The 26,208-nt window shown below is 36.6% G+C and overlaps 1 protein-coding gene across 4 annotated transcripts in view; it reads left to right on the top strand.

Annotated features, from left to right (window-relative positions):
- Window positions 1-26,208, top strand: part of PPME1 (protein phosphatase methylesterase 1) — a 101,115-nt gene that overhangs the window by 15,288 nt on the left and 59,619 nt on the right. The window contains exon 1 of one of the 4 annotated variants that reach the window (XM_077113607.1): window positions 1,836-2,069. The exons of the other annotated variants lie outside the window; for them this stretch is intronic. Within the exon in view, the coding sequence (XP_076969722.1) occupies window positions 1,969-2,069 (101 nt within the window). The 5' untranslated portion in view covers window positions 1,836-1,968. Of the gene's footprint in view, window positions 1-1,835; window positions 2,070-26,208 lie in introns of those variants that run through there. 4 annotated transcript variants of the gene reach the window in all.

Raw genomic sequence — 26,208 nt, 5'->3', positions numbered from 1 at the left:
AGATCATGTCATTTGTATGGGGTGGTTTTACTTCCTCCTTTCCAGTTGGGATGCCTTCTATTTCTTCTTCTTATGAAATGGCCCTGATTGAAATCTCCAGTACGCTGTTAAATGGAAGTGGCAAAAGTATACATCCTTGTCTTCATTCTGGTCTTAGGAGGAAAGCATTCATTCTTTCTTCATTAAGTATGATCTTAGTTTTTAGTGTTCATAGATAATCTTTAACCGTTTGAGGATGCTCCTTCCTGTTCCTAGTTTGTCCATTGTTTATAACATGATAAGATGCTATATTATATGAAATGATTTTCTACATCTGTTGAAATGGTCATGTGGTTTTGCCCTTTATTCTATTACTAAAGTGTATTACATTAATTGATTTTTATATTTTGAACTAACATTGCATTCCTGTGATGAATCCTACTTGGTTAATATATATAATATTTTGCATAATGCTGCTGCATTTAGTTTGCTAGAATTTTGTTGGAATTTTTGTGTCTATATTCATAAAAGATATTGCTTCTTTGTTTCACTTCCTTTCATATCTTTTTTTCTGGTTTTGATATCAGGACAATATTGGCCTCATAGAAGGAGTTAGTAAATCTCCTAATCCTAGTGTTTTTGATCCCCTCACCTGGGGTAATCAGTTCCTTTAGATTTGTACTGTTAGATTTGAGCCTTAGGATTTACAGAGCCTGCTCTTTTCAAGAGGTGAAGAGGCAAATAGAATACTCCATGCACATAATGTTTTCTTGAATTAGTTGTAATGTGACTTTTTGGCTCCTAGGTAATTTTGATAGTTATACTCTTCTATGAATTATATCTGTATAAAATATGGAAGGGTGTGTTAATATGATTACTGAATTTTCTTATAGGGGGCCTCTTGCAGTCTGTATTTACTGTGAAACCTATTGTAATAATTGTTATTATTCATTGAGAGCCTACATCTTTCTGCTTTGAATGTTTGCTAGACTGTATTAAAAATGCACGTAAATTATTTAGTCCTTACTAAGTTTTTCAAAGTAGATATTATTATACATAGATGAAGAAATTGAGGCTCAGAAATTACATGCCCACAGTCACACAGTTGGCAAGATGCGGAGTTGGAATTCAGATCCAAGACTAAGTGGCCTTTAAAACTTGTGTTCTTTTCCAAGGATGAGCATTATCTGACTCCTCTCCTGTTTTAAACTTTTTTTTTTGTAGAATTTTCAAAAACATGCAAAAGTAGAGAGAATATTTCAATGAATCCCAAGTACTCATCATCCATTTTCAACAACCATCAGCATGCTGTTGTTCTAGTTTCTTGTATACTTTGCATTTTATTTCCTGGAAATGTATAAAGCAAATCCTAAATATGGTATCATTTCCTTTGTAAATATATGAGTATGAATGTAGTAAATAAGGACTTTACTAAAACATCCAGGGTGGGGCAGTGGTGGCTCAGCAGGCAGAGTTCTCACCTGCCATGCCATGCAGAGACTCAGATTCGATTCCCGGTGCCTGCCCGTGTGAAAAAGAAAAAACAACCAAAGTACTGTTGTTATACCCAAGAAAACTGATACCTAGTTTTTGCTTTTGTTTTTCAATTTTCCTTATTTATTTAAAAAATATCTTTTTTTTTACAATTGTCTTATTTGAATCAGAATCCAACAAACTATGCATTTTATTTGATGGATATGTTTAAGTCTCCAAATCTGTCACAGTTTCCTTTTTTTTTTTTTTTCCGCATGGGCAGGCACCTGGAATTGAACCTGGGTCTCCGCCTGCAGGTGAGAACTCTGCCTGCTGAGCCACCATAGCCTGCCCACAGTTTACTTTTTGTATGCTATTTATTTGTTGAAAAACAGAATTTTTTGTGTAATTTGCCACATTCTGGTCACACAGTTAGCATCATTGTGATGTCATTTAAAATGTGCCTTTATCCTCTGTGTTTCCAGGAAAATGATAGATCCAGAGGCTTGAACTGTTATGAGTTTGATTCTTGTCTTTCTTCTCCTTTTTATTAATATTATTTTTAACACCAAGAATAATTCATGGATGTTACTGTGTATTTCTCTTTTCATCAATTAGTAAGCATAAAACGTTTGGTTGTCCTACTTTTATTGTGTTAAAAGTGTATTCAGCCTTTCATGCAGCAGTTTTAGCAGTTATTGATTATCATTTTCCAAAATAGCTCTATTATGTCTTTAGGATTTGCAAGATGATTTTACTAATTATCTTATTCTTTCTCCATCTATTATCTGGAATTCTTCTTAAGAAAGAACTTTACCCCATCAAAGTTCTTACCTTTACAGGAAAGGCAGGATAAATGTGCGATTCTTTCCCTTTATCAACTCTTAATGAGATGGAGCCCTAGGAACCTCCAAAGGTGACCTAGTAAAACATTTTGTAAACTTTATAAAATTTTATAAGCTTTATATAATTCACTATTTAAAGTATATAACCTTGGTTTTTAGTATATCCGCAGAGTTGTGCAACTATCATTACATTAAATTTTAGAACATTTCTCATACCTCTAAAAGAAATCCTATACCCATTGGCAATCACTATTTCTTTCAATACTCCATTCCTTCCAACCAGTAATATAATTTCTGTCTATGGAGTTGTCCATTCTAGACATTTCATATAAATGGGATCATATGGCCTTTTGTGTCTGACTTCTTTTGCTTGGCAAATGTTTTAAAAATTCATCCATGTTTGAAGCAAGACTGCCAAAATACATCTTATTTTATGGATATACTGCATTATAATATCCATCAGTTGATGGATATTTTGACTGTTTCCATTTTTTTTGGTTATCATGACTAATGCTGCTATGAACTTTCATGTTCAAGTTTTTTGGTGGGTATGTATTTTCACTTCTCTTGGTTTTGAAACCTAGGAATGAAACTGCTGAATCATGGTAACTCTCTTATGTCTAACCTTGTGAGAAACTGCCAGACTGTTTTCCAAAGTGGCTGCACCATTTTACATTACTCCCGGAAGTGTATGAGGATTCCAGTTTTTCCACATCCTCACTGTTTTGATTTGCTAGGCTGATGAAAGCACTGTACCATGAAATGGTTTGGCTTGAACAATGGGAATTAATTTGCTTATGATCAGAGTCTGGGAAAAATGTCCAAATCAAGGCATCATCAAGGTAATACTTTGTTCGTGAAGACCAGCTACTAGCAACATGGCAAGGTATATGGTGGTGTCTACTGATCATTCCCTTCTTTCCCGGGTTTGCTTTATTTCAGCTTCTTGCTTCTGTAGCTCTTTCTCTCTCTCTCTCTCTGATTTCAGTCTATTTATACAGGACTCCAATTAGAGTATTAAGACCCACCCTGGGCCATCCTTAACTGAAGTAACCTCATCAAAAAGTCCTGTTTGTAATAGGTGTACACCCACAGGAATGGGTTAGCTTTAAGAACATGATTTTCTGGGGTACATATATTTCAAACCACCACACTCACCAAAACTAATCTGTCTTTTTGATTGTAGTCATGCTAGTGGATCTTCCGTCTCATTGTGGTTTTGATTTGTATTTCCCACGTGACTATGTTGAGCATCTATTTGTAGCTTACTTGCCTTTTGTATATCTTTGGAGAAATGTCTGTGCAGATCCTTTGCCCATTTTTAATTTTTTGCTTTTTTAAAAAATTGGGATAATACTCATATAACATAAAATTCACATTTTTTTTTACTATAGTAATATGTACAGTTCAGTGACATTAAGTACATTTCACAGTGTTGCACAACTATCACTACTATCCAGTTCCAGAGCATTTCATCACTCCACAAAGAAACGCTGTACTCATTAGCAGTTTATTCCACTCACCCAGACCCTGGTAGACACAAATCTCCTTTCTGTCTCTCTGAATTTGTCCATTCTGGACATTTCATATAAATGGAATCCTGCAATATGTGGCCTTTTGTGTCTGACTTCTTTCACTTAGCATAATGTTTTCAAGGTTCATATATATTGTAGCATATATCTATAACTCATTCCTTTTTTAAATTTTAATTACTAAGACCAATCAACATACAACATGAACATTCTTAACATGTGAGTATTCCATACTTGGTGTGCAGTCAATGGCTCACAAGATCATCACGTAGTTGTATATTCGTCACCATGATCATTTTTCAGAACATTTACATCACTCCAGAAAAAGAAATAAAAAGAAAAAATTCATTCATACCATACCCCTTACCTCTCCATCTCACTGAGCACTAGTATTTCCCTCTACCCAATTTATTTTAACATTTGTTCCCCCTATTATTTATTTATTTTTAATCCATATTTTTTACTCATCTGTCCATGCCATAGATAAAAGGAGCACCAGAACAAGGTTTTCACAATCACACAGTCACTTTGCGAAATTTATTTATTTAATTTTTTGGCATGGACAGGCTCCAGGAATTGAACCTGGGTCTCTGGCATGGCAGGTGACAATTTTGCCACTGAGCCACTTTTGTACTGCCCTCATTCCTTTTTTTTTAATGCAATTTTATATTTCATTCCTTTTTATGGCTGGATAATCCATTACATGTATATGTCACATTTTGTTTATCCATTTATCTATTGATTAATATTTTATTTGTTTCCACCTTTTGACTCTTATGAGTAATGCTGCTGTGAAAATTCATGTACAAGCTTTTATTTGAATATATGTTATCAATTCTCTTGGGTACATATCTAACAGTGGAACTGCAAATTTCCTTCAATAGGGATTATATCATCTTTATATTCCTACTAACGATTTTTGAGAGGGCCAACAATATGTTTCAAACTTTTATAATTTTGCCAGTATAAAAGCTGAGCAATGGTATTGATGTGCAATTTTAATATGCATTTCTTTTTAAGACTAAGATTGAGCATTGAATTGTATGCTCAAGGACTGCTTCAATTTCTCTCTGTAACCTGCCTTTTTATATATTTTGAAACTCTGAGGGATTTTTCTCTTTATGATAAGTATTGAAAATATTTTTCCCATTTGCCTTTTAGGTGCTCATGGCATATTTTATCATGTAAAAAGTTTTGTTTTAAAATTTTAATGAGGCCAACTCTCATGTATTGCCACTGGATTTTTTTTCCTTTTTCCTTTTTAAAAAATTTTTTTGTTAGAAAAGTTTTAGGTTTACAGAAATATCATGCATAAATATATAAAACAGTTTCCATATACCACCATGTCATTATCACCTTGCATTAGTGTGGTGCAATTGTTATAATTCACGAAAGAACATTTTAATAAGTGTACCTTTAACTGTAGTCAGTTGTTTACAAGAGGGTTCATTGTGTATAAGCCTATGTTTTTTCTTTTAATTTTTAGTCTAGTAACATATATATGATAACCTAAAATTTCCCCTTTTAACCAGTCACATATCTGATTCAGTGCTGTTAATTATATTTGCAGTGTTGTGCTACCATCATCACCATCCATTACAAAGTTTTATATCATCCCACATTGAAATTCTGTAGAATTTAAGCATTAACTGCGCATTCCCTGTCCCCAAACCAGCCCCCGGCACCCTATATTCTAGATTCTGAATCTATGAGTTTGCTTATTGTAATTATTTCTTATCAGTGGGATCATATATATCTGCTCTTGAAGTTTGCTGTTCTGAGACTGTGAAAGTGTCCAAATTAATGCACCAACAAGAGGTTACCTTCATTCAGGAAAGGCTGATACTGTCTGGAACACCTCTGAAAGCTTTAAAGGCATGTCTGACATCTGTTCCCAGTTACATTGCTTCCAGCTTCTGATGCCAATGTTTTTCTCTCTAAGTGTCTGTGGGCTTTGACTTAGTTTCTCCAGGACACAAAGCACTCCAAGCATCTTCAACATTCCTGTCTCTGTCAGCTCTGAAGCAACTGTTCTCCAAGTATTTGCATTTCCAAGTATTTGTGTTTGTGTCTGTGTCTGAGGTTCTCCAAAATGTTCCCCCCTTTAAAGGATTCTAGTAAATTAATCAAGACCCACCTTGAATGGATGGAGTCACATCTAGTCAAAAGGTCACACCCACAATTGGACATCACATCTCTGTGGAGATAATCTAATCAAAAGTTTCTGCCCTACAATTTTGACTCAGAAATTTTGACAAATTTCTTTGTTAAAAGAAACAGCTGCCTTATTTACTACAGAACCTAGAATAAGGAATGAAATCTTAATATTCTGTACAAGTTAATGGTATACCATGATGTTTTCAGAATATTTTGGACAAAAAATTAGAAGGTGTTTGCAAAGTCCCTTGAAGATTGGTAAAAACAAAACTATTAAACTTTCCCACATGGGGAGTTTCTGACATTTCCTTAAGCAAGAGGAAAGTCCCAATTTAATAAGCCAAGGCCTCAATTTTGAAGCTCACTTCTGTATTAACAAACTGAATTTACTCATGATTAGTGCCTAAGAGTCATCTCCAGAAAATCTCTACTGTTGCACAAATGTGGTCTCTTTCTAAGCCAAACTCTGAACCTCTCCCATACATGGGACATAATTTCCTGGTATAAGCCTGGCCCTGGCATCATGTGACATAACTTCCAAGGATGAGCCTCGCCCTGGCATTGTGCATTAGTTGACTATGGTGGGGGGGGGAAGAAATAGAGTTTCAGTGACTAAGAGATTTCGTATTGAGTCGAGAGGTCATTCTGGAGGTTACCATTATGCAAATTTCAGCCAGATATTGCAAACTGTCACAGTATGGCAAACCCCAACCAACAATATTCCTGGAATAAAACCGTATTTATTAAGTTTATTTTTCAGAGACTTAGAACCTCCAGATTGTTCCAGTGCCAGAGAAACTCTGAAACCCAGAAATACTGGACTCTCCAAGAACAACAACTGGTTTCATCATTTCATTCCTTGGCCCCTTAATGCCAATGCCCCTTTTCAGTCTCGAAGCAGTTGGAAGAGTCATCACCCAAGTATCCCTCAAGATTAAGAGATAATTATCAAATGAGAGGGTGGAATTGTAATTGAGAAATCAGAATTTAAGGGATACGATTATATTTATATAGTTCTGTTGCCTTATAACAGAAAGAAAATAGGTTTTTAAATAAAAGATTTCTCTTCTGACTTTACTCCTACTACTATTTAACTGGTACAAGCCTGACTTGATTGTCGTAAAATGAGGGTAAAATTAACCTCACAGATGTGTTTGTTTGTTTTTAGGTTCTTAACCATATGTTTTTTTTTAACCATATGATTTTTAAAAAATATTTTTATTGAGCCCTCCCCCTGTCTATGTGGGGCATGACTCCCAGGGATGTGGACCTTCTTGGCACATGGGACAGGGATCCTGGAATGAGCTGGGACTCAGCATCAAGGGATTGAAAAGACCTTCTCGACCAAGAGGGAGAGGAGAAAAATGAGACAAAATGGAGTGTCAATGGCTGGGAGATTACAAACAAAGTCAAGAGGTTGTCCTTAAGTTTATTCCTACATATTAAATAGATATCACCTTGTTAGTCAAGATGTAATGTCCTGAAGTTTATTCTTACACATTAAATAGATATCACCTTGTTAGTCAAGATGTAATGGAGAGGCTGGAGGGAACTGCCTGAAAATGTAGAGCTGTGTTCCAGTAGCCATGTATCTTGAAGATGATTGTATAATGATAAAGCTTTCACAGTGTGACTATGTGATTGTGAAAACCTTGTGTCTGATGCTGCTTTTATCTACTTTAATCAACAGATGAGTAAAACATACGGAATAAAAATAAATAATAGGGGGAACAAATGTTAAAATAAATTTAGTAGATTGAAATGCTAGTGATCAATGAAAGGGAGTGGTAAGGGGTATGGTATGTATGAATTTTTTGTTGTGTTTTTATTTCTTTTTCTGAATTGATGCAAATGTTCTAAGAAATGATCATGATGATGAATATGCAACTATGTGATGATACTGAATTACTGATTATATATGTAGAATGTAATGATCATATGTTAAGAATGTTTGTGTTATATATTTTTTAATTTTTAAATTAATAAAAAAAAGGAAAAAATATTTTTATTGAAAATTCTTCAAACACATACACTCCAAACATGGTATATGATCAGTGGCTCACAAAATCATCACATAGTTATGTATTCATCACCGTGATCATTTTTAGAACATGTGCATCACTCCAGAAAAAGAACTAAAAAGAAAAAACTCATAGATCCCATACACCTTATCCCTCCCTCTCATTGACCACCAGTATTTCAGTCTACCCAATTTTTTACCCTTTATGCCCTCCTATATAATGTATAAAAATAACCTCCAGGATAATCCCTTGATTCTGTTTGAAATCTCTCAGCCACTGAAACTTTATTTTGTCTCATTTCTCTCTTCCCCCTGTTGGCCAAGAAGACTTTCTCAATCTCTTGATGCCAGGCTCATCTGTCCCATGTTGCCAGGGAGGTTACACCCCAGGGAGTCATGTCCCACCTAGTGGGGAGGGCAATGAGTTCACCTACCAAGCTGGCTTAGAGAGAGAGAGAGGCAATATCTGACTTTTTTTTTATTGTACACCACAAACAAACACAAACATTCTTGACATACAAACATCCTGTACATGGTGTACAACCAATGGCTCACAATATCATCACATAGTTGTGTATTCATCACCAAGATCATTTTTTTGAATATTTGCATCTCTCCAGCAAAAGAAATAAAAAAAGAAAAAACTTATACATGCCATACCCCTTACTCCTCCCTCTCATTCACCACAAGTATTTTAATCTATTCAATTTATTTTAACCTTTTTTCCCCCTATTGTTTACTTTTTGTTCATAGTTTTTACTCATCTGTCCATATGTAGATAAAAGGAGCATCAGACACAAGGTTTTCACAATCAAACAATTACACTGCAAATGCTATATCATTATACAATCATCTTCAAGAAGCATGGCTGCTGGAACACAGCTCTACAGTTTCAGATACTTCCCTCTAGCCACTCTACTACACCATAAACTAAAAAGGGGATATGTATATAATGTGTAAGAATAACCTCCAGGATTAACTTCTGACTCTGAAATCTCTCAGCCACTGATACTTTATTTTGCCTCACTTCCCTCTCCCTCCTTTTGGTTGAGAAGGTTTCCTCAATCCCTTGATTTCATGTCCTAGCTCATCCTAAGATTTCTGTCCCACATGGCCAGGAATGTTTACACCCCTGGGAGTCATATTCCACATGGGGACGGGGTCAGGGAGGGCAGTGAGTTTGCTTGCTGTGTGGGTTTTAGAAGCCACATCTGAGCAACAAAAGAGGTTCTCGAGGGCTGATTCTTAGGCCTAATTTTAAATAGACTTAGCCTGTCCTATGTAAGGATAAGTTTCATAGGGCAAACCCCAAGATTTAGGGCTTGGTCTATTAATTTGGTTGTCCCCACTGCTTGCGAAAATACCAGGAATTCCCCAAATGATGAAACTGAATATTTCCTCTTTTCTCCCCATCCCCCTGAGGGGTCTTTGCAAATACTTTTTTATTTGCTGCCCAGATTACTCTGGGATCTATGGGGGCATCACACTAACCTGCACAAACCAACAAGATCTCACGCCCTCTTCAAGATTCCATCCATGTAATAATAGTGTTCAACTAAACTGACCTAACAAGTTAAATTAGGTAATGTGCTACCCAAAATACACATTTTTGCACCAAATAACATCTCTCCCTTTGGTTTCACACGGAAGTTGAAGTTTTAAAACATGGATGGTATCAACAGATTTATTTTTTGGTTTTTTTTTTCACTTTTTTTAAATTGAGAAATCTTCAAACACATACATTCTATACATGATGTATGTATAGTCAATGGCTTACAATATCATCACACAGTTGTATATTCATCACCATGATCATTTTTTAGAACATTTGCATCACTCCAGAAAAAGAAATAAAAAGAAAAAACTCATATATACCATATACCGTACCCCTCCCTCTCATTGGCCACTAGTGTTTCCATCTACCCAATTTATTTTACCCTTTGTCGCTCCTATTACTTATTTTTTTAATCCATATTTTTTACTACTCTGTCCATACCCTGGATAAAAGGAGCATCAAGACACAAGGTTTCCAAATCACACAGTCATGTTATGGACATTATATCTTTATACAATCATCTTTAAGAATCTAGGCTACTTGACCACAGCTCACAAATTTCAAGTTCTCCCCTCTAGTCAACTCCAATATACCATAAATTAAAAGGGATATCTATATATAATGCATAAGAATAACTTCCAGGATAACCTCTTGATTCTGTTTGAAATCTCTCAGCCACTGAAACTTATTTTTGTGTCATTTATCTCTTCCTCTTTTTGGTCAAGAATACCTTCTGAATCTCTTGATTCTAGGTCCTGGTGTATCCCAGGATTTCTGTCCCACTTTGCCAGGGAATTTTACACCCCTGGGAATCATGTTCCATGTAGGAGGGAGGACAGTGAGTTCACCTGCCGAGTTCCAATTCATTTTTTAAAATAACTTATTTATTTAATTGTGAAATATTCAACAGATTTTTGTTGTTGTTTCGCATGGGCAGGCACTGGGAAACAAACCCAGGTTTCTGACATGAACAGATTTGTTTTTGAGGAGAAATTGGGACTGTATATGTAGATAATCATTATTTAAGTTGCAAAGCTCTATAATGGAAACTTAATTATTGTTTTTCATCAATTCTAAGATATTTTTTCATATTTAAAATGATAGTGTCAAGAATTACTTTTGCTCTGGCAACAGTTGTAACTTGGTTGTCATTGCCTGTACATGTGTGAACATCCAAACTAATATTAAAACTTGCCAAATAGACATTGGCATCTTGGAAGAAAATCCTAGGGACAAAGGTGAAGTACTCTTTTAACTGCAAAGAACTGGATAGTTATGGGCAGGAGTGGGTTTTTGATCATATTAGGTAAGCAGTATTCCTAAAGTGAGAGTCAAAAGTAAGAAGGCTGTGCATAGTTGTAATTTATTTAAATAGCTGGTATTTAATTTTAAGAAACACTTCATCACCAATGTTCTTGTGAGGCACAGAGGACTGTATTAGCCCAAGTAATTCACAGAGAATTGGACTCTAAACATGAAGATGTTGGCTAGGAATACCTTAAATATTTTATTTGCTCTCATTTTCCTTTTATATATATGCTCATAGGTAATATATGATAGATCTGTGTAAGTATAAAAGAGCTCTTTCCAAGCATATAAAATAAATCCTGAGTGATAAAGTGTCATACTTTAATTACTGGCTCTTTTTTTTTTTTTTTTAGTGGTACATAGATGTTGGTTCATGCTACAATTAATAATGCTTTGTGTATGCCATATTTCATGTATTCTACTGACACGATTGTGATCTACTTGATTATTCTTCCCTACCTAATTGCAAACTCCTTTGTGTTTTAGCATCATAGGGCTAAGAAGGCTTGGGGGTGGGGCTATCCAGCAAACAATTCATATTTTTTAATACTCTTTATCAGGGGAAATGTGCCTTCTATATTCCCAACTACCGACTTGACAGATTTTTGGAATATAAACCCATTTTTAAAAAATAAATATTTTTATTCCTTGTGTCTGATACTCCTTTTATCCAGGGTATTGACAGATGAGTAAAAAAATATGGGTAAAAAAATAATTTGGGGGATAAGGTGTACAATAAATTGGGTAGATTGAAATACTAGTGGTCAGTGAAAGGCAGGGGTAAGGGATACGGAATATATGAGTTCTATCTTTTTATTTCTTTTTCTGATGTGATGATATGTTCTAAAAATGATCATACTGATGAATATACAACTATATGATGATATTGTGAGCCATTAATTGTATACCATGTATGCTGGTTTGAAAGGATGTACTTACCCTAGAAAAGCCATGTTTTTATCAAAATCCCATTTCGTAAAGGCAGAATAATCCCTATTCAATACTGTATGTTTGAATCTGTAATTAGATCATCTCCCTGGAGACGTAACTCAATCAAGAGTGGTTGTTAAGCTGTATTAGGTGGAGATGTGTCTCTACCCATTTGGGTGGGTCTTGATTAGTTTATGGGAATCCTGTAAGAGAGGAAACATTTTGGAGAAAGCAGGAGATTCAGAGAGCAGAGAATGCTGCAGCATCACAAAGCATATAGTCTACCAGGCAGGACCTTTGGAAATGAAGAAGGAAAATGCTTCCTGGGGAGCTTCATGAGACAGGAAGCCAGGAGAGGAAGCTAGCAGTTGATACCGTGTTTGCCATGTGCCCTTCCAGCTGAGAGAAACCGTGACTGTGTCCGCCATGTGCCTTCTCACTTGAGAGAGAAACCCTGAACTTCATCGGTCTTCTTGAACCAAGGTATCTTTCCCTGAATGCCTTAGATTGGACAGTTCTATAGACTTGTTTTAATTGGGACATTATCTCGGCCTTAGAACTGTAAACTCGCAACTTATTAAATTCCCCTTTTTAAAAGCCATTCCATTTCTGGTATATTGCATTCCAGCAGGTTGCAAACTAGAACACCATGTATAGACTGTATGTGCATGAAGATTTGTAAATAAAATTTTTCTAAATATATATTTTTATTAAGATATATCCACAGATATATCCAACCATATTATCCGTGGCTCACAATATCACCACATAGTTGTGTATTCATCACCGGGATCATTTGTAGAACATTTGTATCACTCCAAAAAAAAAGAAGAAAAAAGAACTCTCACAACTCCTTCCCTTTAGCCCTTCCTCTCATTGACCCACAGTATTTCAACCTACCTAGTTTTTACCCTTTATCTCCCCCTATTACTTATTTTTATCCTTATTTTTTTTTACTCATCTGTCCATACCATGAATAAAAGGAGCATCAGACACAAGGTTTCACAATTACACCATCACATTGTAAAACCTATGTAGTTAATCAGTCTTCTTCATGAATCGAGGCTACTGGAACATAGCTTAACAGTATATATACCCATTTTTGAATTGAAGAATACTTATGCTTTATATATTTTTTTCGCTAAATACTAGGAAATCATAATCTTTTAATGCTAATTAAAATTAAATGCCAATTCATTTCAGGTCAATGCTTAATAAGGATAGTACTTTAAATTTTTTTAATATTTGACTTAAAATCTTCACACCTGACATCCTTTTTGTGAATCCCTCCCAGACCCACTTCCAGCTCCATATGTGTCCCAAGCAGATTGAATGTCCCATCTATTAATCTCTTGGTACATTAAACTTTATTTCAGTCATAAAGTAACTGTTTATTTGTTTGTTTCCCCCTAAGGCATGAGCTCCTTGAGGGGAAGGACAAGTTTTGTTCATCACTGGGAACATCTGGCCTCCTGATTTCCCCAGTAACTAGGAAGTTATCAGGACCTGGCATAGAGAACATGCTCAAATGTCTCTTTAATTGGATTAGAATTAAATTAGCTGCTTATGTAAGCAACTGAGAAAACAGTGTAAAATAATTTCCCTGAAGGTATTTGCAATGAAATGTCTTTTATTGTAGATCATCATGTGCATTCAAGTGAGTCTGGCAAAGCGGTTGTATATGGCTGTTGGTTCTGAAATTTACTTCATTAGAGGCTTCCATATAAACTTCATTGTCTTTTGAACTCTGATCCCAAACCTGCTTGCTTACTTCCTGTGCAGTAATGTCTAGTCAGAATAATAGGTTACATAAGGTCTGATTGCTGGGGGTAATGCCACAGACATTGATTAGAAGGGTGAACAGCTGTAATTAGCCCTTGCAAAACATCAAAAAGTCTTTCATTCTTGTCTGCTTTCTTGCTTCATTAATGGTGCCTCAGTGGCTATGTTTTTTGTTTCAGCCCAGATCATTTTAGAGAAGTTGTCATTATTTTTTTTCTGTTTACTTTTAGGATTTTGGCAAAGAATATATTAATTTTACTGTTATCAGGTTGGATGGGTAGTGGATATAAAATTTAGAGTGTTTTTTTAACTTAGGCAAAACAGAATTACTTATTATTAAAGGTATAAAATTATAGCTTTTCTTATGCTGTCATAGTCTCTCTCTCCATCCATTAAAATCAATTTTTGTATGGTCTGACTCAGCAGGTTGGAGCTTCCTGTGGATAAGGTGTCTTTTCTGAAAATGGTTTTAGGTCAGGTAAGGTTTCATTTACTTGAAACTGTACCATAAATTGGCTATAATCCTGCTTTGTCTAACGTAGGACTTTGAAATGCACTATTTTCCATTTATGGAGTAGGAAGTGTCCAATTCTGAGACAACCGACATTCTAACTAATGGCCAACATAGAAAAGTAATGGAATAAAATCTAAGACTCTTAATTTCAAGCACATGGTGGACTAGTATTTAACATTAGAACTCTTTTATAAGCCTCTTTTGTTCTCTCTGTGAATGACACCAGAGAAATGTGAGAATTGTCTGATTTTTCCTTCTCATTCTGCCCTGCTCCTTCCATTCATTATCATTCATTATTATTCATTATTTTTACTCCTCCCCACCTTCCCCTATCCTATCCCAGGCTGTCTCTAGCCTGGCCCTCTTCTAATCTATCCTCCATATAGCTGCCAGAGGAATCTTATTAAAATGTAAACCTTATTGAGTCATTCCCACCTTGAAATCTTTCAGTAATTCCCCATCTAATAGCTATTAGAAAATTTCAAATTTGTTAGCACAATATAGCACTTATTGGCTGAGAGCATTCACAGTGCGACGTGCTAATGTTTATTTACTATGAGTGTATAGTACAAGCTGCAACATTACTTCCCATTGCCCTGATAACACTTGGAGCATGTAAAAATAATTATCCTTCACACATATTAGGATGACTATAATTTTTTTTTAAAGAAAGGAGAATATGTTACCATACAACCTAGCAATTCCACTGCTGGGTAAATACCCAAAAGAACTGAAACAGGGATACAGACACCCTGCTTATATGCCATTGTTTATAGCAGCATTATTCACAAATAGTGGAAAAGGCCACATATTGTATCATTCCATTTATATGAAATGTCCAGATTAGGCCAAGAGACAGAATGGATTTGTTTTGACAAGGGTTTTGAGTTTGGGAGAAAATGAGGAGTTACTGCTAAAGGGTACAAGGTTTGGGGGTGTTGAAAATATTCTAAAATTGATTGTGGTGATCATTGCACAACTGTGACTATAATAATAAAAATTGAAATATGCACTTTAAATGGCTGAATTGTATAGTATATGAATTCTATCTCAAAGTAGTTACAAAAAAAAATAAGGGTAACCACTGATAGAATAAATTGTATCATTTCTAAACTCATGTGTACAGAAAAAATGGAATGAGAAAAAGTAATCCAAAGTAAAAAGAAAGAAGAGAAAAAGAAACAGATTAGGGAAAACAAAGTTCAAAATAAAACTGTAGAAATAAAAGTGATGGACTATTGCTCTAGGCATGAAACAAATATCCTCATATAAGATTTTTTTGAAATTCCAGTCATATACTATTTAAAGGAGACACCTCTAAAATAAAAAGATACAAAAAGTTTTAAAATGAAAGGGATGAAAAAAAATAAAGTAGGTAGATTCCCCAAAACAATTTTAGGTTTTATCAAATTTAAAGACATTTTTCTATCCTCTTAGTTTAAGGTATTGCTGTTAAGAATTTTTAAATATCTTTCTATCCTCTGTGTTTCTTTTTTTATTATTTTAAAAATATTTTTTATAGATAAATCTTCACACACATACATTCTGTACATTGTATACAGTCAGTGGCTGACAATATAATCACATGTTGTGTATTCATGACCATGATCATTTTTAGAATATTTGTATCACTCCAGAAAAAGAAAGAAAAAGAAAAATCTCATACATCCCATACCCCTTACCCTCTCATTGGACCACCAGTATTTCAATCTACCCAATTTATTTTACCCCTTCCCCCCACTGCATTGTTTATTTATTTTTATCCATATTTTTTTACTCATCTGTCCATACCCTGAACAAAAGGACCATCAAACACAAGAGTTTAAGAATCATACAGTCATACCATAAAAGTTATATTGTTATAGAATCGTCTTCAAGAATCAAGGCTACTGGAACATAGCTCAACAATTTCAGGTACTTCCCTCCAGCTGCTCTACTACACCATAAACTAAAGAGGGATATCTATATAATGCATAAGAATAACCTCCAGGATAACCTCTTGAATCTGAAATCTCTTAGCCACTGAAACTGTGTTTTGTTTGTCTCTTTTCTCTCTTCCCCCTTTTGGTCAAGAAGGCTTTCTCAATCCCATGATGCCAGATCCCAACAAATCCTGAGAGTTCTTTTCCGCAGCACCAGGGAGATTTACACCCTTGGGAGTTATGTCCCACATGGGGCAGGTGAGCTGTGAGTTCACCTGCCAAATTGGCTTAGAGAGAAAGAGGCCGCATCTGAGCAACAAAAGAGGTTCTTTGGGGGTGACTCTTAAGCTTAATTTTAAGGAGGTTTAAACTGTCCTTTGCAGGAATGTTTCATATGGGTGAACCCCAAGATTGTATCTCGTGTATTTCTAAATTCGAATTTTAATGTAGAACAAACTACTTTCTAGGAGAGTTCCTGGAACTTTTTCTTCTACTGAATTCATACCTTCTATTATATTTTTCATATCCAAGAATTATTTCTGTTGTGTTTTTTTGTTTGTTTGTTTGCTTGTTTCACAGATATGTATCATCTCTTATCTCTCTGATGTTATTAGTTGTTTTAAGGTTTGTTTTTCTTTTTCTTGCATTATGTTTCTTTCCCTTTTTCACTTTTTGGCCCCTGTCTTGATTTTCACAGGCTTTCTCCAGATGTCTGGTGATTCTCTAAATGAGAGAGCAGAGTTTATATACACAGTTATTAAGTAGAGGCCTTTTAAATGGAAAGCTACTCTCCAAAACATCAATATCTACAGGTCTTTTTTTTTTCTTGGGCTTCTCAGCTTCACTAGAAAGAAATACTCCCGTCTCCTGCCTAGGTACATAATACTAGCTGTTATCCTTCTGGAAGAGGATCTGCATGGTCTCCTTTGTTCACTCATTTGGCAAATACTCATTGAACTACAAGCTCCTACAAGCTGCTATTCTAGGCACTATGGTGAAGAAAATAGATAAATATTCCTACTCTTATGGTGTTTATAGTCTAGAAAGGAGAAACATAAGTAAAAATCTGTGAGGTAGTGATAAGTGCTTTGGAGAGAAAAAGCCAGGAAGGCATACAGTGAGTACTAGATTAGGAGGAGCTATAATTTTAAATCAGGTGTTCAAGGAAGGGATCTTTAAGCAGACCTGAAGAAACTGAGGTAGTAAGCTATGATGATATCTAGAATACAGAATGAACACTTCCACTTAAGCCTTGCTTTCATCCTTTTGTCTAACTTTGCCCTCACATGCCATAGTACCCTTGAGTTCAGAGTAACTCTTGTTCAATTCCTGCAGACTAGAAACTCAGTCTTCCTTCACTTGTCATGTTGGGAGAAAGGAGGGAATCTGGGAGTCTAATGGTGCCTTATGCAGATTTTGAAACAATCCTCCTGTTTGTAGCCCCCCTCTCAGGGATCCCTAACACCTATAATTCCTGAGCCTTTACAGGGTTGTGATATGCATTATCTTCTCTTTTTGGAGTCTCCTGTAAATGATTAGGTTTCAGTTTTCTCTGTTCTGCTAAATGAGTTAATATTTTTCCCCTTGCTTTCTGTCATCCTAAATTTTGCTGGCATCTCATTTGATCTTTCCTCCTCTTTATCATTAGGTTTTATTATTTTTTCCAAATTACTATAATTTATATGTGTTGAGAGGCAATGGAGACAAACACATGAATTAATTTCTATAACAACCCTCTGGAGTTACAGTTATTTATTATATTACCCCTGTTTTGTAAATGAGAAAAGTAAGGCCAACAGAGGTTAAATAATTTGTTTGAGACCCAGGAAGTGGCTGGCTATAATCTGATGTCTAGGGTCATTTCCTTATCAGTTTCAATACTAATCTCAAAATAATACTAGGTTCCTTAGTATTAAAATCACCAAAGCTGGCAACTCCAATACACCCAGAAATCCCTAGGGAGAGGTGGAAGAAGATTGGTAGGTTCCAGCTGTAGGATAATAATGATTGGTAAAAAAACCCTTGTATAGAAGAAAGAACCAAGCAAGCTTGAGCACCATGGAGAACAAGACATCCAGATAGATACCACTTTTGCTTAGGAGTTTAAGCTAGTTGGGAAAAGAAGAAAAGTCAGTGAAGCAAACAAAAAAGTGGCAATACAATAATTTCCCTTTTTCAGACATTAAGGTGGTATTATGATATGTGGAGTTGAAGCAGTGCTACTCCACTAGTAACTGTGAATGTCAAACTCTAAAATCCTAGGCAGAAAACGTGTGAATTGACAACCAACTGATTTTGTTTTGTTTTGTTTTTTAACATGGGCAGGCACTAGGAAACAAACCCAGGTCTCTGACATGGCAGGCGAGAACTCTGCCAGTGAGCCACCGTAGCCCGCCCTGATTTGTTTTTGTAGAGAAATTGCTAGCCCGATTCAGTGGAACTATGTTCTTGAACTGTTCTCTATTTGCTCTAAATGTTTTAAAGATAGGTAAAATATGGTGAATATCAGTTAGAAAGTAGTATATCCCTAAACTTATTTAACTAGACTCATTAGTAATTCCTTAACAATGAAAATTATTTTCACTGTATCCAGGGAAAGTTTCTTACAAACTGACCTAAGAGTTGTATTTGACATGAAACACTTTTTTGGGGGGGCATGGGCAGGCTCCAAGAATTGAATCCGTGTCTCCAGCATGGCAAGCAAGAATTCTGCCACTGAGCCACCACTGCACTGCCCTGATATGGAACACTTTTTTTTTTTTTGCATGGGCAGGCACTGGAAATCGAACCTGGGTCTCCAGCATGGCAGGCGAGAACTCTGCCTGCTGAACCACTGTGGCCTGCCCTGAAACACTTTTGATATCATTGGAAAGTTTTTAAGTTCAACTGATCCTCCCACAGAGCACAAACTGGTAGTAAAACAAAATTAGGCAATTAAAATTGTCTTAATGAAGTCAAAGAACTGATGCTTCCCCTTTTCCTTCTGGACCAGTCAGTCCTGAAACCATTAAGTAGAATGGATCAAGGAAGGCATGATGTGAGGAGGGAAGGAGTTGTTGTTGCCCAGATGGGGTGTCAGCCAAAAAGGTATGAGGGATCAGAGCCCAAGCAGGGTAAGGCGTGTGTTCCAGTGGAGTGTCAGAGTATGCGTGACTGGTGTGGGGTGTTGGAGCCCCAGTGGGAGAAAGATATCCGTGTGGAGGCATAGTGTTGGGGGGTTAGAGTCTTAGTTGATTGGGGAGAGGGTCCACAGTGATGGAAAGCCCATGGAGTACTGGAGCCCAAGAGAGGGTGGGAGAAGGAGAGCATCCACACTCACTTGTGTATTACACATTCCCTATTTTTTTGCAGTTTTTAGAACTCTCTCCTTGACCTTGGAATTGGACAGTTTGATTTCTATGTGTCTGTCATGGATCTCTTTGAGTTTATCCTGTTTGGGTTTTATTGGGCTGCTTGAATATGCATATCCATGTCTTTCAATAATTTTAGGAAATTTTCTGCCATTATTTCTTTAAATAAACCTTCTGCCCCTTTCTCTCTTCCTTCTCTTTCTGGGATTCCCATAAATGGATATGTCTGTATGCTTTATCTTGCCCCACAGGTCTCTTAGGCTCTCTTCCCTTTTTTTAAATTCTTTTTTCTTTCTGCTTCTCAGGCTGAAGCATTTCAATTGTCCTGATTGTGAGATAAATGATTCTTTCTTCTGCCAAGACTGCTAAGACTGTAGTCTTAAACCCCAGTATTTTGTTGGGTTCCTTTTAAAAATTTCCTCACTTTATTGACATTCTCTTATTGTTCATTCATTGTTTTCCTGCTGTTCTTTTATTTCTCTTGTTGTATTATCCTTTATCTTCTTGTATAAATTGAAGATCACTTTTTAAAAGTCTTTATCCAGAATATCCAAAATCTGATCTTCTTCATTGATGATTTCTGGATTTTTATCTTTTTCCTTTGGATGGGCCATCATTTCCTGTTTCTTTGTCTTATAATCTTTTATTGCATACTGTACATTTTTATTGTTTTCATATGTTAGCTTTGAGGTTTGTTCCTTAAGTTTGTATCCAATTAGTGATATGACAGAAATTTCCTTAAGTGCCAGGAGCTGACAGTAACAAACAAACCAGTGCAAAAACAGTGCTCACAGTCTTTGCAAATTGGCTTTGCATTAGCTGGTGCTTTCCTTCAGAGTTTAGTCCTTCTATCAAGAAATCAGCCCCAGATGAATATGAAGTGAGTTTCCTCTGTTTCTTCTGGGCCTGTGTCTTCTCCTGTGCTTGTGCTTGTGCTTGCTTTTAATTTTAATTGGAACATTTCCGTGGTCTGAAAACTGTTAACTTGCACCTTATTAAATTCCCCAAAAAGCCATTCCATTTCTGGTATATGCATCTGGCAGCTAGGAAATTAGAACAGTTACCATTGCTGGAATTACCTTATTACCATTGTTGGAAGTAACCCCAAATAAGACTTCTGTACCCTCCCAAACTGTCAGCAAGTGTGAAAATGGAGTAACAACATTTTCTGACATGCAGTTTCAAAATTAATGTTACATTCACTGGAAACTAATGAATGATATGTTCCATCAAAATAAGAAAATATATGCGATAAAAGGGATGGGGTAGGATATGGGAATCTGAGATTCAACAGGTGAAATGATAGCATACATCATATCCAGAGAGCAAACAGTTCCAATTGGAGCAGATGAATGGAGATTGCCAGTAATTGATGTTTCTAAGGGGAAAATGGACCTGATAGATTATTTGATGTAACTGAGCATATTAAGAGAAGTTTTACAGGTTTCTCAAAAAATTTTTTTTAATTTAAAATTGTCATTGTAAATATATATTATATATATAATATGTATATATATTTACAGTTCAAAGAATAATAATAAACTCCCATGTATCTGCCACCTAGCTTGTAAAATAAAATACAGGTACATTAGAAGCTCGTTTGCCTCTCCTTAAGAGCATACCCTGTCCCCACACTGTCTTGGAATGCATGTTAGTCATCCCCTTACTTTTCTTTATAGTTTTACTACATATATATATTCATTCACAAGATATTATTTAATTTTGTCTGATTTTGAACCTTACTGTTAATGGAATCATGCTGCCTTTATTCATGTTTATTTCTCTAGGTATCATGTTTTTGAGATTCATCTATGTTATTGCATTTACCTGTGATATATTCATTTTCACTGCTGTTTCAGATTCTGTTGCCTGTTTGTTATCTCGTCCATTGGTAATGGACATTAAGCTTGCTTGCAATTCTTTGTTTTTATGGAAATGTTTCTGTGAACGTTCCTGAATGTGTATCTTAGGGCCTATGTGCAACAGTTTCTCTGTAAAGTTAAACTGTTAGATTGAAGAACATCTGTTCACTTTTACCAGGTAGAACCTCACTGTTTTCCAAACAGTTTCCCCCATTTTCACTTCCACCAGCAATGATCAAGATCTGATCAACATCCTCACCAACACCTGGTAATGTCTGGCATCTTAAAGTTTGTCAACATGATGAATGTGAAATGGTTATCTTAACATGATTGAAATTTTAAGTCTTTGATTATTAATGAAATTGGGAATTTATGAATGGGCTTTTTGTGTTTCATCTTTTGTAAAATGCCTGCTAATGTCTTTTGCCTATCATAAGGTTTGGGGGAACAATTAGTGACAGGTGAATAGAAAACTAAGCAAATCAAACCAAAGACAATTGTTCTAGAAAAAAGCAAAAGGTTATACTAGAAAGAAAATACAGTCAGTACACCATGTGGCTTAGCTGTGAACAGTATTTCTGTAATGAGTAACAGGTATGAAATAAATGGAATTACTATTGTAAACACTTTTCAAAGCTTATAGTTGAGGAAATTGAGGCAGGGATTGATCTATCTAAGGGTCATAAAGCTGGTAATTATTCAGAATGAGATTTAAACTAAGACAGTCTGACTTCAGAGCCCACGTAATTGAAACTATACTTACTGTCTCTGCATATAGCCATCATGTAAAAACTGCATATGGTCTTAACCAAAAGCTCTTAATTTTGATGAGGCCCAGTTTACCAGTGTGTTTTTACCGTTGTATCTAATAAAACATTGCCTAACCAACATCATGAAGATTTACTCCTGTGTTTTCTTCTAAGAGCTTTATAATTTTAGCTCTCACATTTCTGTTTATGATCTACTTTGCTTTAATTTTTGAGGATGATATGAAGAAGAGGTCCAGATTCATGTTTTTGCATGTTGATGAGCAATTGTCCCAGCACCATTTGTTGGAAAGACCATTCTTTTTCCCATTGAATTTCTCAGTCCCTTTGTTGAAAATCAGTTCATCATAAATGTCAGAGTTCATTTCTGAAATCTCAATTCCTTTTGATTGATACGTCTATCCTTTATCTGTACCCAGCTGTCTTGATTACTGTACCTTTGTAGTAGTATAGGATTACGAGGGGGGTGCTGTTTATTGGCTTCAGAGCCACTTAATAATAGTAATAATAAATATTTATTGAGACATCCAAGCTAAGTGCTTCATGTACATTACCTAATTTCATACTGTCAACACACACTGATCAGTGATGTGTCAGGCTCTTAGAGTACAGTGTTGAACAAATGGAAAATGTTCTTGTTCTTACAGATTTCACATTAGTGTCAAGTTAGTTGGGACAACTGGAAGATAATACAGGAACAAAATAATTTTAGAAATTAATTAGTTCTATGATAAAAATAGAACAGTAATTTAGGAGTAAGCAAGGAATGAGAAGTTTCTTCAAAACAAACCCAATGAAATAGTTAATATCACAACCTCATCTGACTTAAAGAAACTCAGGCTTACAGAAGTTAAGTGACTTGCCCAAAGATCACGCAATTATTAGATTTAGGAAGCATTAAGGGAACAGTATCTCTTCATTCTACCTTTATTCCTTCTTGAATTTTTATTGATTGATTGTTGGAAATAGGTTGCTAAGGACAAGGTATAGCCCAAGAGTTCTTATTTTCATATTCATGGATGGGCTTCTTGGTCCCAGTAGAACTGTATACAAAATATATGTGTGTGCATTTTTTTCTGCAATCAGAGTTCATAGATTTCACCAGATTATGCACAGGGTCTGTGATGATAGCAAAATGTGCATAAACACATTTGATTCATGTGGTTTAGGCAGAAGCCATATTTCCTTTGTATCTTCCAGTAGCACCTTTACCTCCAAACTCATCCCTCTGATAGCTGGAGGAGTGGGGAAATTATACATTCATCTCTCTTTAGTTCAGAATTGTAGAATTGAATTTGATCACCCTCCATTTCCTGTACATACCTGGGATTTGTTGATTGCCTTTTTTTTTCCTGCTTATAAAAGGGGAATTTATTAAGTTTCAAGTTTAGCATTCTGAGGCCATGAAAACATCCAATATTAAAGTAAGGCTATAGGAATGTCCCATCTAAGGCATCCAGGGAAAAAGAGACCTTGGTTAAAGAAGGCCAGTGACTTTCAGGGTTTCTCTCGTAGTTGGAAATGCATGTGGCAAACATGGCCATGTTTGCTAGCTTTCTCTCCAGGCTTCTTGGTTCATGAAGCTCCCCCAGTGGTGTTTTCGTTCTTCATCTCCAAAGGTCTCTTGCTATGTGGACTCTCCTGGATATGTGGCTCTCTTGAGAGAGACTGTGGCTCAGTCTCGTTCTGAAGCTTTCTCCAGAATGCTTCCTCTTTTAAAGGATTCCAGTAATCTAACTAAGACCCACCTAGAATGGATGGAGTCACATGTCCCTCTAATCAGAGGTTTTTGCCCACAATTAGATGAGTCACATCTCTGTGGAGATAATCAATTTTCTAACATACAGTAACTGAATAGGATTTAAAAGAAATGGCTGCTTATTAAACATGATTATTAAAACATGGCTTTTCTAGGGCACTTAATCCTTTCAAACAGGCACAACAAAAAATGCCCTAACTAAGGAGTCAATCAAGGAAAATACTGTATTCAAAACGCAACCAAAAGAATCAAATACCTAGAAATAAACCCAACTAGGGACACAAAGAACCTGTACACAGAAAACCACACAACACAGTAAAAGAAATCAAGGAAGACCCAGACAGGTGGAAAGACATTCCCTGCTCATGGACAGAAAGGCCAAACGTAGCCAACATGTCAGTTCTTCCCAAACTGACCCACAGACTCAACACAACATCAGTCAAAACTCCAAAAAAGCCATCGTGAAAACCCAGAAAAGCCAGTCACCAAATTCACCTGGAAGGGAAAGAAACCCTGAACAGCCCAAAACATCCCCAAAACACCTCCTGATTTTAAAGCTTACTATAGAGCCACAGTGGTCAAAAGAGCATGGTACTGACACAAAGATAGAAGCACCAACCAATGGAATTGAATCAAGAGCACAGAAACAGACCACCAAATCTACGGTCAACTGATCTTCGGCAAGGCCCCCAAATCAACCAAACTGGGACAGAAGAGTCCCTTCATCAAGTGGGCATGGGAGAACCAGACATCAACAGCCAAAACAATGAAAGAGGTCCCCCACCCCACACCCTACACAAAAATCAACTCAAAGTGGATCAAAGACCCAAATATAAGAGCCAGGACCACAAAGCTCCCATAAGAAAATACAGGGAAACACCTCCAAGACCTGGGAATAGGAGGCAGCTTCCCAAACGCCACACCCAAAGCACAAGCAGCAAAAGAAAAAATAGATAAAGGGGAGCTCCTCAATATCAAATGCCCCGGTGCCCCAAAAGACCTTTTCAAAAAGGTTAAGACACAGCTAAGTAAATGGAAGAAAATGGAAATCATACATCGGACAAAGGTTTCAAAAGATGGAGCCTAATTCCACTTCTCCTGACTGAAGAACAAGGTGATAAAAAAATGAGAAGTCTGAATATATTCTGGTCTCGAATATATTTTAATAAGAGAGTAAAGAGGATAACTTAAATATTACTTAAATTTACATTTAAATTAAATGTTATTAAATTTAAATTAAGTGTAAACTTAAATTTTGACCCAAGGAGAGAAACTTGATCGTGGTATAAATATAACTTGGATGACATGTTCAGGACAATGAAGAACACATGCAAAAGCCTGTCTGAAATTCACCTCCTAGGAAGTAGAGGAAAGGAAAGGACTGGTCCTCTGAAGTTCTTCTCATCAACAAGGAAAACTAGCCAAAGGATGGCCTGACACCGCGAACACGGCCCTGAGCGCTTCTACCCCGATGTCACCTGCCTTACTCTGGAGCTCCATGAGCAGCGGATACCTGCGGAAGGTGCATGACAGCGCCATTGCAGCTGCCTCTGGTGCGCCTGCACAGCCTGCACCCCTTCCACCCACCCCCCACTCCACATTCTCCCGGGCGGAGTCCTGACCAGCTGTTGATTGCCTTTTGAAAGGTCTTTATCATTTTCTCCTTTTAAATTCCATTTCCAAACTAGGCTCCCCTCCGCTCAATAGGTTTCACAACATATTTCTTTTCAGAATCTAGTATATCTCGTATGTTTCATTAGATTGATCCTTCTAAAATACTTTAATCTGTACATTTTATTGTACAGATTCTCATTTTCTATAATACCATCCAAACTGTGTTTGGATATCACACACGTACAAAATATCACACACATACAAGTAACAGAAAATATGTATTCCCCACTTTATTATATCTAGCAGCCTTCTCCGCAATTTAGTTTTAGTTGTCAGTCTCTTAGTTTTTCAAAACTGCTAACCTGAACGAGGGAGGGGCCAAGATGGTGGCTTAGCAATGTGCGTGATCCTCCAGAACAACTACTAAATAACCAGAAACAGTACAGAACAGCTCCCGGAGCCACGTCAGTGACCAGGCACACAGCGTACCCCAGTCTGGACCAGCTGGACTGGCTGCAAGCCTCCCCAAAACTGTGAGTTCCCCAAGCTGCAGCGGGCGGCACCCGGCGCCCCTCCCCCACAGGCAGCTTCCCAGAGGGAAAGGAAAGACACTCTAAACCTGGTCAAGGCGGAGTTCGCTCATTGGGCTCAAGGAAAAAGAGGAAAGGGGAGGAAACGGAGGTTTTAGTGGCTGTGTTTCTACTGAGACTTGGCAGCCTCTGGATTCAGCGGTGGGACTTCTCGGGCTGCAACCGCCCCAGGCATAGGCAGAAACGGGCTGCTTTCAGGGCTGTCTCCCACCTGTGCCTTCCCCAGGGGAGGGGTGAAGCCCAACTCAG

This window comes from Tamandua tetradactyla, chromosome 8 (assembly GCF_023851605.1).
Source record: "Tamandua tetradactyla isolate mTamTet1 chromosome 8, mTamTet1.pri, whole genome shotgun sequence".
Classification (NCBI taxonomy): domain Eukaryota; kingdom Metazoa; phylum Chordata; class Mammalia; order Pilosa; family Myrmecophagidae; genus Tamandua; species Tamandua tetradactyla.
Note: the sequence above shows the minus strand (reverse complement) of the source record. Positions and strands in the feature narration are given on the sequence as shown.